General features: G+C 54.0%; 1 protein-coding gene across 3 annotated transcripts in view; it reads left to right on the plus strand.

Annotated features, from left to right (window-relative positions):
• C21H3orf20 (chromosome 21 C3orf20 homolog) overlaps nucleotides 1-18324 on the plus strand; it is a 30042-nt gene that overhangs the window by 2010 nt on the left and 9708 nt on the right. For 2 of the 3 annotated variants that reach the window (XM_060180636.1, XM_060180637.1), the window contains exons 2-8: nucleotides 881-1421; nucleotides 1976-2116; nucleotides 4027-4146; nucleotides 9589-9715; nucleotides 10760-11008; nucleotides 13196-13348; nucleotides 14377-14497. In XM_060180636.1, the coding sequence (XP_060036619.1) occupies nucleotides 917-1421; nucleotides 1976-2116; nucleotides 4027-4146; nucleotides 9589-9715; nucleotides 10760-11008; nucleotides 13196-13348; nucleotides 14377-14497 (1416 nt within the window). In that variant the 5' untranslated portion in view covers nucleotides 881-916. The remainder of the gene's footprint in view (nucleotides 1-880; nucleotides 1422-1975; nucleotides 2117-4026; nucleotides 4147-9588; nucleotides 9716-10759; nucleotides 11009-13195; nucleotides 13349-14376; nucleotides 14498-18324) is intronic. The other variant, XM_060180638.1, reaches the window with a different exon arrangement.

The following is an 18324-nucleotide window of genomic DNA, read 5'->3' on the forward strand; positions in this document are numbered from 1 at the left end:
GAGAGGACGGGAAGTCAGAGAGGGGGAGAGAAAGATAGACACCTGCAGACCTGCTTCACCGCCTGTGAAGGGGCTCCCCTGCAGGTGGGGAGCTGGGGGCTGGAACTGGGATCCTTAAGCCAGTCCTTGCACTTTGTACCACTTGCACTTAACCCGCTGTGCTAGCGCCCAACTCCCAATTTTTTTTTTTGTTTTTGCCTCCAGGGTTATCACTGGGGCTCAACACCCGCACTAGGAATCCAGTGCTCCGGGAGGCCATTTTTTCCATTTTGTTGCCTTTGTTGTTGTTATCGTTATTGTTGCCATTGCTGTTGTTGTTGGATAAGACAGAGAGAAATTGAGGGGGGGAAGAGAGAGAGGGGGAGAGAAAGACACCTGCAGACCTGCTTCACTGCCTGTGAAGCGACCCCCCTGCAGGTGTCGAGCCGGAGGCTTGAACCGGGATCCTTAAGCTAGTCCTTGAGCTTTGTGACATGTGCGCTTAACCTGCTGCGCTATTGCCCAACCCCCTGTTCCATTATATTCTATTCTGATGAAGAGAGGCAGAGAAAGAGAGAGTGAGACAGAAACAGAGAGATACCTGTAGCCCCGCCCCACTGCTCAGGAAGCTTCCCACCTGCAGGTGGGCAGAGGGGGCTTGAACCTGGGTCCAGTGACATGTGTATTTAACCAGTTGCATCACTGGGTCTGGGCAAGTTTCCCCAGAAGAGTGGGATAAGACCCCCCCCCCATAAGCTTTCTGCCCCCTTCGGCTGGGCCCCTCTCAGGCTCTGTCCCAAGGCCTCTCCTAGGCGGCTGAGCAGTGTCTCTTGGAGTCTCTGGGGGGACAGAGACGTGACGTCCCGGCCCTGCTGCACTGAGTGTGCCCCCTTTGTCCCAGGGCTGGCGCCAGGAGTAGGAGGCCTTGCTGGGCGCCATGACACGCGTCAAGAGCAACCGGGAGCTGTACCAGGAGTACTCGGCGTCGGCGCCGCGGCTGCTGGCCCGCGTGTCCCGGCTGCTGGTGCTTTGCCGCAGCGCCGGCATCAGCATCCCCAAGGGCATCCGAAACATCTTTGAGTTCACCTGGGAGGAGCTGGTTACAGACCCCACGGTGCCCACGGCCTCTGACATCCGGGGCCTGGAGATCAGCATCGGGGCGCCGCCTGCTCCCCCGGAGTCCACCCCAGCCCCCGCCACCCCCAGCCAGAAGAAGCAGCCCTCTGGTCCCCAGCCGCCCCCGCCGGCCCCGCTGGCCGCTGTGCTGCTGCCCACCACACCCACCAAGTTCTCAGCCAGCCAGGGCTTCCTGGGCACCTCCAGCCAAGGGCCCCTGGTCCCCCCCAACCAGGAGACATTACAGCGCTTCCAGTGCCGCTCTGTCCACCTGCTGACCGAGCTGCTCGGCCTCAAGATGAAGGCCATGCTGGAGTCCATCACCGGTGAGGCTGCCCTGGACCTGCACGCCCCTCTGGGCCCAGTGGCCATCCTGCTACCCCGCCCTGGACGGCTGTGTAGACAGGCTCCTCTCTGTCCCTCTGGGCCCAGTGGTCATCCCACTGCCCCGCTCTGGATGGCTGTGTGACAGGCTCTGGGGGCGGCCAGCAGCCAGGTGGCATCAGGAATGGCAGAGACCCTGCTCCTCAGCCCCTCTGTCCTCTGTGTTCCCTTTCTCCCCAGTGGTACTGAGCCCAAATGGGAGGTGGGCCGTGGAGAAGAGTAACCATGCCTGTGTCCACATGTGGTCAGGTGTCGGGGTGGAGGGGAAGCTTCCAAAAGGGTTACTCTGGAGAGCTCTCTGGGGGATGGCAAGATGGATGGGGTGGCATGGAACCAAGAAGGTTCTGAGGGCCCTATATTCCCACCGGAAGGCTATAGCTCAAAGGTCAGGGCCACATTCCAGTGACCACATGGCCAGACCTCGCGGGATCCCCACCTGGTGCCCAGGCTGCCCTTGGCCCGGCCTCCCCGGCTGAGCCGCCCATGGATCCTCCAGCAGGCGCCAACCCCCTGGACATCACACGGCGATTCCTGGAGGCCAGCCAGCTGCTGCATGTCAGTGCCAAGGAGATGGCCTTCCGCCACCTGGTGGGCGCCACCGGGAGGGGCAGCCAGGACCCCGGGCAGCAGGGGAAAGGTGAGTGACCCTGGGAGTCCCCAGCAGGGGTGTAGGTGCAGGGCATCAAATTCAAAACCTCATCTCGTGAGTCTGGGGCTCTGGTTCTTTGCCACTTCCAGACCACTGTTGATCACATTCTAAAAATACAAGAAAGATGTCATGGTAACATCAGATTGGCCCAATGTGCTTCATAGCTGCCGCGGGCCACAGTGTTGGCCACACCTGGACAATAAGGCCTGCTCTCTGGGCTGTCGGAGCAGTCATGGCACAGTGCTGCACAGGAAAACGGAAAAAAAACATGGGGACTTTTCCCAGAGCCCAGTCGAGTGTTGACTTCAGAGCTATTTGGGGAAGCACTGAAGCAGCCGACGTGTCCAGCAGCAGTAGGGAAACAAATAATATCTACTTAGACAGCGGAACCTCACGAGAAGTTCATGTCAGTAGAGACACCTGCCCATCGCCATGTGGTCATGTGACTCAGCAGGAAACGTGGAGCCATGTTCATGCTAATGAAGCCAGGGAGGCTGGTGACATTGGAGGCCTGGAACTTTCCAAGGTTCTTCACACACCCACACACCCACCTGTGGGGAGGGCAGAGAGCCTGGATATCAAACCATCACCAGAGGCTGGTGACTTAATGCCACCGTGACCAAGTCTCTGTCAAACACTCCAACCCTAAGTGACTGGAGAAAACAGCATTTGGGGAGGGTGTCACTCTCAGAGGACAGTGACCCACCCCCTGGCTGCTCCTGAGCTCTGCCCCTAGCCCGCTAATATGTCTCTGTTGGTCCTAGGACACCACAGCCCAAGGAGGGGTCACTGGCCTCGGCCGTGCCATTGGCAGGTGTCGGCAGGTGCAGCCGAGATCTCTCAGGCTCTGCGAGGACTGCAGTGACTGGGGGTGGGGGAGGGCATGGATCATGGATGGGAGGTATATTATCAAGTCATTAAGAATAATAGGGAGTCGGGCAGTAGTGCAGCGGGTTAAGTGCAGGTGGCGCAAAGCGCAGGGACTGTCGTAGGGATCCCGGTTCAGCCCCCAGCTCCCCACCTGCAGGGGAGTCGCTTCACAGGCGGTGAAGCAGGTCTGCAGGTGTCTCTCTTTTTCTCCCCCTCTCTGTCTTCCCCTCCTCTCTCCATTTCTCTCTCTCCTATCCAACAACAGCGATAACAATAACTACAACAATGGAACAATGGGGGCACAAAAGGAAATAAATTAGAAAAAAAAAAAGAGTAGTCGAGGAGGAGTCCCGGAAACTGCTGCCATTTGCAGCTAGGTGGCGTCAGGGCTGGCAGGATGGTAGGCTACCCAGGGGAGGTTGAGGGCCAGCTGCTGGGGCAGGATTCTGCTCCATGTTCACTGGTTCCAGCTGGCCTTGGCTTTCCTCATCTCTTCTGAGCTGACTGCACTCAGAGCTGCCCAGTTCCAGCTGCCAGCGGCCCCGAGAGTGGCTGAATATTGGTACCCAGTCCTGGCCAGAGGTCTGCTCTGCTTGCAGGGTTGAGTTCTCCAGATCCTCAGGAATCTGAATGGACCGCAGTGGGCTGATCACTTGGTGTTTCCTGGCGAGAATTCTCAGGCCTGACCAGTGAAATGACTGTCTGGGAGAAAAAACAAGCAAATGATTTACAGTGACTTATGCAGGAAGGAACATGTTTCCACTAACACTGGGAAGACACTAGATCTTCATTCTTAAAAAATAAAGGGGGGGCTGAGTGGTGGCACACCTGGTTGAGTGCATATGTTACAGTGTACAAGGACCCAGGTTCAAGCCCTCAGTCCCCACCTGTAGAGGGAAAGCTTCATGAGTGGTGAAGCAAGGCTGCAGGTGTCTGTCTGTCTCTTTCTTTTTATCTCCCCTCACTTCTCAATTTGTCTCTATCCAATAATAAATAAATTACTGAAAGGAGACTGTTCATGCCCCCAGACTCCCTCACAAGCTTCTCGGCCATGGCTGTGAACACACCCTACCAGCTCATCTACGAGTCCACCACGGGCTGCCTCAGCTTCTCCCTCTCGACTACCAGGGACATCAGGAGAAAACCAGGTGATGCTTGCTCCCAGCAGGGCTTGCTCTACCCTTGGTAGTGGGGCTGGGCACAGGGATAGGTTGTGGGTGTTTGGGAGAGTGGGGCGAAGATGGGGATGGGGACGGGGGTGGTGGTGGTGAGGGACTTCCCAGTAGGCTGGCCAGCTGATTCGATCTGGTTTCACGGGTCACCCTGCACTGTCCACACAGACTGTCCCCCAGAAAAGTTGCCATGGCTCAGGTCAGTCACCGCTGTGTAGACTTAGTGTTGGAATGTCCATGTCCCTGCATTCCCAGGGTGTGGGGGGCTGGGTCCCACATGTGACAGTGTGTCTCATGAAGGCACAGCCGGGACCCCGAGGCAGCTCCTGTGGGAGACGGTGCCAGAAGGCTGAGGGCTGGGAAAGATTGGACGGCATCAGCCCCTCCTCCTGGGCGGTTCTGCTGTGGAGTTGCCTGAGCAGATCCCTGGTACCTGTCCCAAAGCGGGAGCCCACACACCCCGTGGCAGACCCTGCATCTGAGGGGCAGGGCCTGGCAGACAGCTCGAGTCCTGGACTGGGCCCACTCCCAGAGAAATAACTGATGTGTCTGGAAGATGGGGGGCCAGGGGTCTGTCAGCAGCTGTCCTGACTTCCAGAGGAGGCCATCACCCTTCCTGCCTCTCATGATGCAGCCATGGTCAGGCTGGACTATGTCCAAGAGGGCAGCCCCATGGGGGCTGGGACTCGGGCCCCCTCTCGTCTCTGGGGGCAGGGGTGGACCCCCAATCATGCAGGGCCCACAGATGGCACCCAAGTTGTGGACAGACCCATGACTTGGTGAACTCAAGAGTCCACTCTGAGCCTGTGGTCTGAGGCTGGTTTCTTGCTCCGGATCTCAGCTCAGCTGAGCTGGGGAGGCAGAGGGGCACTGAGCATGGAAAGGCATCTTTGGACCTTGAGCCTTAGAGTTCTCATACCCTCCACAACTTCACATCACCACATCTTCCTGCCTTCTGACATTCTCCACAAGGGACAACTTTGGGGACACCCGAGACTGGCCGACACCAACAAGCTGGAAAGGACAGGTGCTAATGAGGTTGGGGAGAAAAAGGACTCTGCTCCACTGCTGGTGGGAATGCAAATGGCAGAGCCCCTATGGAGACTGTGTTGACAGTCTCCAAACAAATAAACATGGAATTACCTTATGGCCCAGCAACACCACTCTGAGGCATTTATCCAGTGGACACTCAAACACTAGTTAGAAGGGACACATGCAGTCCTGTGTTCACAGCGGCATTATTCACAACAGCCGAAGAGTGGACACAGCCTAGATGCCCCTCAGCAGATGACTGGCTAAAGAAGTTATGGAATATATACTCCATGGAATACTATTCTGCCATCAAAAAGATGAGATTGTGTCCTTTGGGACAAAGTGGATGGAACTGGAGGTGATGAAACTTAGCAGATGAGAGACAACTACTGGGCAGAAACCAAGAGAGTCTAAAGCAGGCAGCCCACCCAGGGGCTTGTCACATTCATGCTGGGAGCCCTGAGGATGTTACCAGCTGATTTGTTGAAGGCTGTGGCACCATAACAGCAAGTGAAGCAAAAGCGTTGACCTTCATTCAGTCAGATAATGGCTGAGGGAACTGATGTCAAGGTCAACCCTGCAGGAAGCAGTGAAGGGGGCTGTTCAGGGCAGCCCAAGTGGAGATGGAGCCCCCAGCAGACCCGGCAGCTGCAAGGCTGCTGCTACTGTGGCCTCCTTGGTCTCTAAGTGCAGTTTGTTTTCCACACGATTTAGGAGACCGGGGCATTTATTATTTTATTTTATTATTTTGCCTCCAGGATTATTGCTGGGGCTTGGTGCTAGCGCTACAAATCCACTGCTCCTAGTGGCCATTTTTTTGGATAGGACAGGGAGGAATTGAGAGGGGAGGGAAGATAGAGAGGGAGAAAGACAGAGATGCCTGCAGGCCCACTTCACTGCTTGTAAAGTGACCCCCCTTGTGGGTGGGGGTCTGGGGGGCCTTGAATCCGTATCCCCGTATGGGTCCTTGTACTTAGGGCTATGTGCACTTAGCTGGGTGCACCACCGCCCGTCCCCTGAGACTGTTGTACGTAAAGGAAAAACGATTTATGTTAAAGCTAGTAGTAGTGTAAGCTTGGGCTGCAGCTCCAAATCTCCACGTTATCTAAAAGGCTCAAGTGTTTAAATGAAGTGTCGGCTGTGTTCTGGGCACACGATATTGGGAGATGTGATTCTGTGACAGACAGCTGAAAGGAGTGGGGACAAGGTGGTAAAAGAGGAGAGCTTTATCTTTTTATTATGTATCTATTACTTATTGGGTAAGCAGAGAGAATTTGTGAGGGAAGTGGGAGAGGAGAGGGAGAAGGAGGGAGGGGAGAGAGAGAGAGGGAGAGACTGAGACCTGCAGCCCTGTTTCCCCATTTGTGAAGCTTTCCTGCAAGTGGGGATTGGGGGCTTGAACCCGTGTCCTTGCGCACTGTAACATGTGCACCACCACTCGGCCCCCAAGAGGTTTATTACGCTGGTAAAAATTTAAGTTAGAGTCTTTGTGTTTCATTGTCTCCTGAGGATTCTACTATCACCAGTGTGGGTGGGATGTTAGGTATAACCCAGTGGTGATCATGAAGAAGAAAACTGCAGAGCAGACCAACAGTGACACGAAGAGACTGAAGTCGGAGTATAAGCAGCTCACTGCTCAAGGCCTGTGCAAGTGGGGAAGGAACCTACCTGCTGGAGCCCTGGCTCTGCTGAGCTGCAGGCACATCTGCCCTGCTGCCCACTCCCTCAGGGCACCCACCCACAGAAGCTTTATGGGTGATGGAGCTGTGGGGATGTCTCTTCTCCCTCTATCTTTAAAGAATGCCCTTTGGACTCACAGTGGGGTTGTGTGGGCACAGAGTCCCACCCACACTGGTGACAAAAGAATCCTCAGGAGACGATGAAACACAAAGGAGACAGTAACGCAGCCAACAAGGGATGGGGACAGTGATATATAGACACCCAAAAAGCCCAGTGGCAGGAGTCCTCTCACCAGTTTTTCACTGGAAATGTGGGTGGATTGCATGGGCCAATCAGAATGCAAAGACTGGAAGCACTAAGAGAAGCAGGCGGAGATGCAGGACATGGTGTTTATAGGAGACCAACACCAGACCCACAGACACAACCTGGGCTCAGAACTGAAGGGTGATCAAACACTTCTATGTGGCAATTTCTGTGCACAAAACACCTGCCTTCCCACGAGATCCAACCCCTGCCTGATTGTGAGTTGTTTCTCCCTCTCCCTCTCCCTCTCCCTCTCCCCACCCCTCTTTTACCAAAGCCCTACTCAGCTCTGGTTTTATGGTGGTATGGAGGACTGAACCTGGAACTTCGGGGTCTCAGGCAGGAGAGACTTTTTACAGAACCATTATACTATCTCCCTCCCCACCACCACCACCATGGTATTTGGTAAAGAAATAAAACTCTTTTCAGATGAGAAAAAGAAAGAAAACGAAAGGATGAAAACTGCCTCCGGTGCAGTGTGGCGGCCGTGCTGATGCCGCAGAGAAACTTTTGGGTTTAAAGTCACAAGACAGCGAATGCATTGTGGTATCACAGCAAGAAGACGAAATAGGGGGCCGGGCAGTAGCACAGCAGGTTAAACACACATGGCGCAAAACTCAAGGACCGGCGAAAGAATCCTGGTTTGAGACCCCGGCTCCCCACCTGCAGGGGAATCGCTTCGTGGGCGGTGAAGCAGGTCTGCAGGTGTCTGTCTGTCTCTCCCCATCTTTGTCTCCCCCTCCTCTCTCCATTTCTCTCTGTCCTATACAACAATAACAAGAATAATAATAACCACAACAACTATAAAACAACAAGGGCAACAAAATGGGTGGAAAAAAGATGAAGCTAGCTGTGAACATTTGATAGTCCATCCAAATAACTGGACAGAACCTGATGGAATGAAGAATTATATCTCTACTTGAGTCATTAGGAACTGTAATTGACACCCAGCTCATGGTGAGTAGAGCAGCTATGGGGAAGCCAGACAAGGCACCATAACAGAAATGGAGCACGAACAGCTGAGCAGGGCTCATGGCTTCCTCAGTGCACAAGGACAGCCTCCAGGGACCTCTTGAGTTAACATGCTGGTTGATTAGAGAATAAAGAATGCTAAGTGTTGGAGGAGGGTAGATAGAATAAAGGTTATGCAAACAGATTCTTAGCCTGAGGCTCCAAAGTCCCAGGTTTAATCCTCTGCACCACTATAAGCCAGAGCTAAACAGTGCTCTGATTAAAAAAAAAAGTGGGGTAAAATGAGAAGTCAGTCACAAAGACAACTGGGAAGTTAACCAAATTTTGGAGATGAAATGACACATGGATCAAAGAAACACTCACAAAGGAAACTAGAAACACTTAGAAGCTAAAATAAACAGATAAATGAACAAACACGCAGCACCCAGAGCCCAGGATCATGGAGTGAAGGGAAAACAACCAAGTACATTCAGAGGAGAGTGCAAGAAGGTGGGATGCAGGTCGAGTGCACACCTTGCATGCAGGTGGGTCTGAACCCCACCCCTGGCACTGCACCAAAGTGAGAAAGGCCGGGTGGTGGCACACCTGGCTGAGTGCACACATGTCATCATGCTCAAGGACCCGGGTTCGAGCCCCTGCTCCCCAACTGCAGTGGGGAAGCTTTCCAAGCAGACCAGGTCTGCAGCGATCTCTGTCTCTCTCCCTCTATCTCCCCCCCTCCTCAATTTCTCTGTCTCTACCCAAAATAAATAATAATAATTGGGAGTCGGGCGGTAGCGCAGCAGGTTAAGCACAGGTGGCACAAGCGCAAGGACTGGCTCAAGGATCCCGGTTCGAGCCCCCAGCTCCCCACCTGCAGGGGAGTCGCTTCACAGGCGGTGAAGCAGGTCTGCAGGTGTCTGCAACTGTCTCTCCTTTTCTGTCTTCCCCTCCTCTCTCCATTTCTCTCTGTCCTATCCAACAATAACAACAACAATAATAACTACAACAATAAAACAACAAGGGCAACAAAAGGAAATAAATAAATATTTAAAAATAAATAAAATAAATAATAATCTTAGTAGGCTGGGTGCTGGCACACCTGGACGAGGGCACATGTTACAATGCACAAGGACCCAACTTCAAGCCCCCAGTCCTATCTGCAGGTGTCTTTCTGTCTCCCTTCCTCTCTATCTTCCCCTTTCCTCTCTATTTCTGACTGTCTATCCAATAAATACATACATAAATAATAAAAATAATCTTAAAAGCTGAGAAAGATGGTCACTCTCAGGGAATCAACCCACCAGAAAGGTGGTCACTCTCAGGGAATCAACCCACCAGAAAGGTGGTCACTTTTGGGGAATCAACCCACCAGCTTCACAGGGTGACACCCTCTGGGTGTATCAGGGGCCGAGTCAGAGAAGCCGACCTGAGCCCTGTTTCCAACTGCAGGCAGGCTGAGGACGACAGAAGAGCTGGACCAGCTGGCCATGCAGGGGGCCCCCTCGGCTACCGAGCTCCACATCACAGACCCCTGCCCCGAAGCCCGCCAGCGGCTGCAGAAGCTCTGCCGCCAGATGTGAGCTCCTGAGGGGTGGGGGTAGGCCAGAGGTCATGGGGGTGGGGTCACAGAGGTGGAGTATGGACCCCTAAAGTCTGGGCCAAGCAGCTAGACCATATGGCTGGAGCCCTGAGCCCTTGAGCCCTGAGTCATGAGCCCCTGAGCCCTGATCCTCCAGTGACATGAGCCTTTGAGTCCTGAACCCTGAAACCCTGAAACCCTGAACCCTGAGACCCTGGGAACCAGAGCCTGGAGCCCTGAGCCTCTGAACCCTGAACTGATGAGCCCCTGAACCCTGAGTGCCTGAGCCCCTGAGTCCCTGAGTCCCTGAACCCTGAGACCTGAGCATGTGAACCCTGAACCCCTGAGCTTAGAATCCTTGAGCCTGGAACCCCTGAGCCTTAGGCACTGAGCCCTGAGCCCTGTGCCCCTGATCCGTGAGTCCCTGAGCCCTAAGATCCTAGGGCCCTAGCCCCCAAGCCCCTGAGCCCTGAGCCCCTAGACCCTAGGCCCTTGAGCCCAGAGCCCTAAGCTCCTTGTCCCTGAGCTCCCGAGCCCTGAGTTCCTGAGCCCCTCAGCCCTGAGTCCTGCACCCCTGAGCACTGAGCCCTGAGCACTGAGCTCTGAGCCCTGAGCATTGAGCTCTGAGCCCTGGAGCCTGAGCCCCTGAGCCCCTGAACTCTAAGCCCCTGTATCCCTGAGCCCTGAGTCCCTGAGTCCTGGGCACCTGAGCTGTGGCCGTATGACGCCTCCCACCTGATGGGCTGTAGCAGTTCCACAACAGGGGGACAGCCCCCAACTTGGCCCTGTCTATGGCTCTGGCAGGAAGCTCTTTCTGTGTTGCTTCCAAGCTCTGGCCCCTGTTTCTGCAGTGGTTCACCCCAGGTCCTCAGTGTGGACACCAGGCAGGGCCATCTGGGGTCTTGGTGTGGTCCTGGGACTCCTCAGCTCCTCCTAAACTATCCCCTTAAGGAAGAGGGAAGATGGAGGAGCCAGGGGATGTGGGGACGGGAAGGACATACAGGTGGACCCCCAGTGTCTGAGGCCCCGTGTCCTCCCCAGAGAGGCAGAGAGGGCCATGGGAAGAGACAAGCCCTCGTACCCAGTGGTGCTCCGGAACTACAGGGTGAAGTCCTTCATGCCCAGCCTGCCCATGGCCTCGCCGCTGGGCAGCCAGCCATCTACCCGCCTCCTGCCGCAGCCCTCAGCCCTCTCCCAGCCTGGCCTGCAGCGGATCTCCAAGGACTGGAAGGCATCCCGCAAGACAGTCAAGCTACACTACTCCTTCCACGACGGCTCTTCCTTCGTGTAGTATCCTCCCCGCCCCGAGGGGCTGTGGGGTGAGAGGAGGGGCACCACTACCCGGCCTTGGTGGGCTGGGAGACACCTGGAGGTAGGGCGCCTGTTCTCAGGTTCCCAGGATGGTGAGCAGGATGCAGGATTCTGGCGGGAGGTGGGGGGGGCTTGGGGCGGGTAGGCCCAAGAAGCAGCATGTCTTTCCCAACTCCATGGCTAAGCAGATAGGGCTCACCACCCAGAATTGACCACTGCAGATCAGCTTTCTTAGAAAGACAGAGACAGAGGGAGACACAAAGAGGAAGAGACACAGATTCCACATATGAGTGAAACCATCTGGTAGTTTTGTTTTGTTTGTTTGTTTTTTACCAAAGCACTGCTCAGCTCTGGCTGATGGTGACGTGGGGGATTGAACCTGAGACTTTGGAATCTCAGGTGTAAGATTCTCTTTGCAGAACTATTATGTTCTCAAACCCCTGACCATACTTTTTTTTCTTAACTCTTTACTTATTTCACTAAGTATCATCACCTCCATTTCCATAATTTTGTCCTAAAAGATACAACTTATTATTATTATTATTTTGCCTCCAGGGTTGTCACTGGGAGTTGGTGTTGGCACTAGGAATCTACTGCTCCTGGTGGCCATTTTTTCTCTTTCTCCCCCTCCCTCCCCACATTTTATTAGCTAGGCCAGAGAAAAATCGAGAGGGGAAGGGAAGATAGAGAAGGAGAGAAACAGAGAGACATCTGTAGCCCTGCTTCACCACTCGTGCGTGAAGCTTTCCCTCTGTAGGAGGGCAGCCAGGGCTTAAACCTGGGTCCCTGTACACTGTAATGTGTGCACTTAACCTGGTGCACCACAGCCCAACCCCTTCAGTTACTTTAAGATCTTCTTCTTTTTTTTTTTTTACATTTTTTATATCTATCTTAATCTTTTAAATTTAAAAAAAATATTTATTTATTTATTCCCTTTTGTTGCCCTTGTTGTTTTTTAATTGTTGTAGTTATTGATGTCATCATTGTTGGATAGAACAGAGAGAAATGGAGAGAGGAGGGGAAGACAGAGAGGGGGAGAGAAATATAGACACCTGCAGACCTGCTTCACAGACTGTGAAGCGACCCCCCTGCAGGTGGGGAGCCGGGGGCTCGAACCAAGATCCTTACACTGGTCCTTGCGTTTTGCGCCACCTGCACTTAACCTGCTGGGCTACCATCCGAATCCCCCTCTTTTTTTTTTTTTTTACTTTTTTTTACCAGAGCTCTGTTTTTTTTCCCTCCAGGCTTATTGTTGGTGCTTGGTGCCTGCACTACGAATCCATTGCTCCTAGAGGCCATTTTTCCTATTTTGTTGCCCTTGTTATTGTTTGTTGTTATTGTTATTGCTATTGTTGTTGTTGAATAGAACAGAGAGAAATTGGGAGTTGGGCGGTAGCGTAGCGGGTTAAATGCACATGGTGCAAAGCATAAGGACCAGCGTAAGGATCCTGGTTTGAGCCCCTGGCTCCCCACCTGCAGGGGGGTCGCTTCACAATTGGTGAAGCAGGTCTGTAGGTTTCTATCTTTCTTTCCCCGTCTGTCTCCCCCTCCTCTCTCCATTTCTCTCTGTCCTATCCAACAACAACAATAATAACTACAACAATAAAAACAACAAGGGCAACAAAAAGGGAAAATGAATAAATAAATATTTAAAAAATATTTTAAATAGAGAGAGGAGGGGAAGACAGAGATGGGGAGAGAAAGACAGACACCTGCAGACCTGCTTCACTGTCCGTGAAGTGACCCCCCCCCCGCAAGTGGGAAGACAGGGGTCCTTACACCGGTGGTTGCGCTTTGCACCATGTGTACTTAACCCTCTGCACTACTGCCTGACCCTCTAGAGCTCTGTGTTTTTTTTTAATTTAATATATATATGTTTTTTTAACCAGACCACTGTTCTGCTCTGGTTTATGGTGGTGTGGGGGATTGAACCTGAGACTTTGGAGGCTCAGGCATGAGAGCCTGTTTGCATAACCATTATGCTATCTACCCTCCGCCCTAGAGCTCTGGTTTTATGGAAGTGCTGGTTCATGGAGAGGGTCTCTGAGATGCTGCACCCAGCTCACACATAGTCACATAGACATGGAGACTTGCCTTCCCTGGGAACAGGGACCACAACCCGGTGTTCCTGGGGTTCCTGCTAGTTCCCCTTGACTAAGCCACCAGCTACCCCTCTGGGAACATTGCCATGTGCCAGATCCCCACCTGCTGCCGGGGCCGAGCCATCACCTGTCTCTTCAATGACATGCCCAACCTCTCCTTCCTCGCTCTGTTCAACGCTGAAGGCCAGGGTTGCGTCCACTACAGTGGCAAGGCCCGGTAGGTTGAGGGGACCTGGCCACAGAGAAACTGCAGGGGGAGCCAGAGTCCCTGGGACAAGGGGGCTGGGTGACTTCAAGGGGTTGGGGGGATCGGCCATGGCCTGAGGGGCCCAGCAGAGGCTGCTTCCTGCTCTTCACCTGTGCAGCCCCAACCACTAAGAGCTGCACTGTGGGTATTTCTGCGCCCATGCAGCCCCTACTACTTCTTCTTCTTCTTCTTTTTTGTTGCCTCCAGGGTTATTGCTGGGGATCGATGCTTACACTACGAATCCACTGCTCCTGGAGGCCATTTTTTCCTCTTTTGTTGCCCTTGTTTGTTTAATCAGTGTTGTTGTTACTATTATTGTTGTTGCCGGATAGACAGAGAGAAATGGAGAGAGGAGGGGAAGACAGAGAGGGGGAGAGAAAGACAGACACCTGCAGACCTGCTTCACCGCCTGTGAAGCGACTCCCCTGCAGGTGGGGAGCTGGGGGCTCAAACCGGGATCCTTCCGCCGGTCCCTGCGCTTTGCACGGCATGCACTTAACCCGCTGCGCTACTGCCCGGCCCCTAGCAGCCCCTCCTTCTAAGAGCTGCATTGGGGTTACTCTCATGGGGTGGTTTTCAGTGGTGAAGGCGCTTTTCTCTGAGAGAGTGAGGGAGAGGCCATGGCCGCCAAGCCTGAGGCCATTGGTAAGAAGTCATCTTCATGGGACTTGTCTGCCCTCCATAGGTGCTGCCCTGGGGTAGCGCCTCCTCTCCTCCCATTTTGGCACTGGGATCTCTGAGGCTCAGGGGTGCTCTCTGGGTTTCTCTCTCTTGGTTTGGCTGACCACTGGCATCTCTCAGGCCACACCACCCTGTGCTCCCCACCTCATCTACATGCTCCCCGAGTGTCAGCCCAGGAGGGGTCTTGGGCTACCTGATGGGGTTTCCTACAGGGCCCCTCTGGCTGGGGGAGTCACAGAGCCACCTGTGAGCCCCTGGTGCCCAAGCTTCCTTCAGGGATCTCCCTGCATCTCTCCTGTCTCTTGTCTCTCTCCCAGCTGCCCGTATGTCTTGGTTCTGGATGAGGAAGGCGGGACCACCAATGACTCCAAGGGCTATGTGGTGCACAAGTGGAGCTGGGCCTCAAAGGCAGAGACCTTGCTCTCCCTGGAGTACAAGGTAAGGGGGATAATGCTGGGCACAGGGCCTGCCTGGGACTGCCCATGACTTCCTAGGTCTGCCATGACTGCCCAGGACTGCCTGGGACTGATCAGGACTGCTGGGTACTGCCCAGCACATCCCAGAGTACAGGGTCCCCACCCATCATATCCCAGAGTGCTCTATGGATACACCACTCCCAGTGGGCAGTTTTTTCTTTTTTCTTATTTCCTTTCTATTTTATTTGACAGGACAGAGAGAAATTGAGAAGGGAGGGGATGCAGAGAGACAGAGAGATATCCTGTTTCCCATCACTGCAAGCATGTGCTCCACCTCACTGACTCCATCAGTTGCCCCTTGAGAGACCTCATCTGTGGTTCCGCCATCGTGTGAGCCCCGGCAGGAATTAGACTCCTCCCCATTCAGTTGCTGTGGGTTCTGGCTTTGAGGGAATCATGAGGTGCAGTCTCTTGGGTACTGGTGTGTTTCTCTAAACAGTGCTGACACCCAACACTCGGTAAACTCTCTAGACCACACCACAGAGTGGCTTGCTGCAGGGCAGGCCTTTGTCACTGTGTCCCTATGTAGCCAGTTTGGCCTGTGTAGCCTTGTGTGGCCTTGTGTTGCTTGTGTGTAGCCCTGTGTGGCCTTGTGTGGTCTGTGTGTTGCCTATGTGTGGCCTTGTGTGGCCTGTGTGTGGCCTTGTGTGGTCTGTGTGGCCTTCTGGGCCCAGTGAGAGGCTGCTTCCTGCTCTGCACATGTGCAGCCACAACCACTAAGAGCTGCATTATGGGTACTTCCACGAGGTCATTTGTGGCCTTGTGTGCCCTCTGTGGCCTTGTGTTGGCTTTGGGTCCTGCTGTCTTGCACCCTCCAGGGACAGTGTATGCATGGAGCCTGGGTTTCTTTCCCTCTCTCTGCGTCTTCTGGAATGGTCTCCTTCTGTGACTGTGGCTTGCAGGCTCGGTCCTGTGACTAGGACATGGAGGGTGGACTCTGGGCTGGGGCCGTGGGCCTCCTCTTGGCTTGAGCTCTACAGCAAGAATCCCTCTTGCGCTGCAGCTCTTTCAAGCTTTGACTCCTCATAGTCTGCTTCTGAACAGTCTTCAGTCTTTGGGTGGCTGTGGCTGTGTTTTTTGCTTGAGTTTTCTGAGAGTGGGAGCAGAGCCAGCACACTGGGACCGTCTGTCAGTCCTTTCTGAGGGGCTGGCCTGCTAAATGGTGTCTGTGAGCTAGTGCTGGGCCATGGTGGGCCTGGGGAGACAGCTCAGTAGTCACTGCCCAGACCTGACAATACCAGGGTAGCCACGGTATTTGAGAAGGACTCTGTGTGACAAGAGCATTCAGCTGTCTGAGATGTGGAATATGGGGGCCACAGGTGACCATGCCTTGGGGCACGAGCTGGACAGAAACAGAGGGGTTAAGAACATGTCAGAGGTCAGCATGCCTTCGGATCTGCCCACTGGGCTCACTGGGAGGTGAGAATATGTGGTTGTTAAGAACCCCTAAAAAGACAGTGGCCTGGGGGATGCCCATGCCCAAGTCATTGTGGGAGGTTGTTACCCAGATGCAGAGATGGGGAGACACAGCTGTCAGGTTGAGCCCTGCTCAGCAGCCTCTGAGGAAGGTCACCAGGGTTCAGGGCCGCCTAGCAGTAATGGCTCTGCTGGGACTCATTTCTGTCAAGCACAGTGCTCGAGGGCCCCACTCCCAGCCTACACAGCACTTCCTGTCACTCTCCTGCTTTAGTCACTTTTATTCTGCTTCTGGGCTTTCTGTAGAGTCCATCACCCAAGTGGACTTCACCCCTCTTCGAACAGAGAGAAGCAGAGAGGAAGAGAAACGGAGAGAGAGAGAGAGGGCGTTGGGTGGTAGCACAGCGAGTTAAGCACAAAGTTCAAGGACCAGTGTTAGGATCCTGGCTTGAGCCCCTGGCTCCCCACCTGCAGGGAAGTCGCTTCACAGGTCTGCAAATGTCTGTCTTTCTCTCCCCCTCTCTGTCTTCCCCTCCTCTCTCCATTTCTCTCTGTCCTATCCAACAATGATGACATCAAGAACAACAATAATAATAACTACAACAATAAAACAACAAGGGCAACAAAAAGGGATAAATAAATAAATATTTAAAAAGAGAGGGGGAGAGAGGGAGAGAAAGAGAAAAGAAGCTTCCCTATAAGCTTTCTCTGGTACTTGGTGCTCCTATGTGGTGTCAGACATTTGAACCCAGGTCCTTGCACACGGCCAAGCATACACTCAGCTAGGGGAGCTCTCTCCTAGCCCCTACTGTACTCTCTAGAAGAAGAGAGGGTCCTTCAGCTCTGCTCAGCTCTGGTTAATGGTAGTGCTGGGAACTGAACGTTGGGCCTCGGAGCCTCAGACAGGAGAGTCTCTGCAGAACCATTGTGCTGTCTCCCCAGCATTATTATTATTAATTATTTTTTAAAAATTATATTTATTTTCCCTTTTGTTGCCCTTGTTTTGTTTTGTTTTGTTTTTCCTCCAGGGTTATTGCTGGGCTCGGTGCCTGCACCATGAATCCACAGCTCCTGGAGGCCATTTTTCCCCCCTTTTGTTGCCCTTGTTGTTGTAGCCGCATTGTGGTTATTATTATTGCCATTGTTGATGTTGTTCGTTGTTGGATAGGACAGAGAGAAATGGAGAGAGGAGGGGAAGACAGAGAGGGGGAGAGAAAGACACCTGCAGACCTGCTTCACCGCCTGTGAAGCGACTCCCCTGCAGGTGGGGAGCCAGGGGCTTGAACCGGGATCCTTATGCCAGTCCTTGCACTTTGCACCACATGCGCTTAAACCCACTGCGCCACTGCCCGACCCCCGTTGTCCTTGTTTTTTATTGTTGTTGTTATTGATGTCATCATTGTTAGATAGGACAGAGAGAAATGGAGAGAGGAGGGGAAGACGGAGAGGGAGAAAGACAGACATCTGCAGACCTGCTTCACTCACTGCCTATGAAGCGACTCCCCTGCAGGTGGGGAGCCGGGGGCTCGAACCTGGATTCTTAAGTGGGTCCTTGCACTTTGCACTATGTGCGCTTAACCCACTGCGCTACCGTCCAACTCCTTATTATTATTATTATTATTTCCCAGAGCCCTGCTGAGCTCTGGCTGATGGTGATGCTAGGGATTGAACCTAGGACCATGGAGCCTCAGATAGGAGCATCTCTGCAGACCTCTGTGCCATCTCCGAGACAGGGGGCCCCTATAAGGAGGATGAGGTCCACATTCAGGGCTGTGGGAGCAGTTAGGCCTGTTATCTGGGCACTAGCCCTGGCTTCTACTAGTGCAGAAGGGTCTGGTGAGGACTTTCCCCAAAGGCGGGCAGGATGGGGAGGGAGGAAGGGGCAGGGGAGTGGCTGGGAGAGAAGCCCTGCATGTCTCTGTCTCTCCATCGAGTCAACCCCACCTGTGTGCCCCTCCACCCTGCCCAGGTGGCCCTCCTGTGACCCGGCTGTGCTTGGCAGCTAGCCCCAGCTCGGCCACTATGAGCAAACGGGAGATGACAGTGAGGACCGCACCCTGGGGCTTCTGGAAGGAGCGGCAACGTGGGCACTGACGTGGATGCGGGCTCCCTCCTGGGCTGGGTGTTCTGGGCTGCAGAGCAGACAAGGATCCACCTGGGTGGGGGCACTGTGGCCACCATGGGGCAGGTTGGCCGGCAGCCCTCCCACACCCCACCCTGTGCCTGTCACACTCAGTCCTGGGCCAGGACAGGAGGCCTGAGCTGCCTCTCCGTTGGCTCCTGCAGAGAAGGAAGCATCCTCAACACATTTCCTCCCAGCAGCCAATTCCAGCCAGAGCTGAGCAGCCTTGGCCTCGGGCCACAGGACTAGGC

The sequence above is a fragment of the Erinaceus europaeus genome, chromosome 21 (genome assembly GCF_950295315.1).
Source record: "Erinaceus europaeus chromosome 21, mEriEur2.1, whole genome shotgun sequence".
Classification (NCBI taxonomy): Eukaryota; Metazoa; Chordata; class Mammalia; order Eulipotyphla; family Erinaceidae; genus Erinaceus; species Erinaceus europaeus.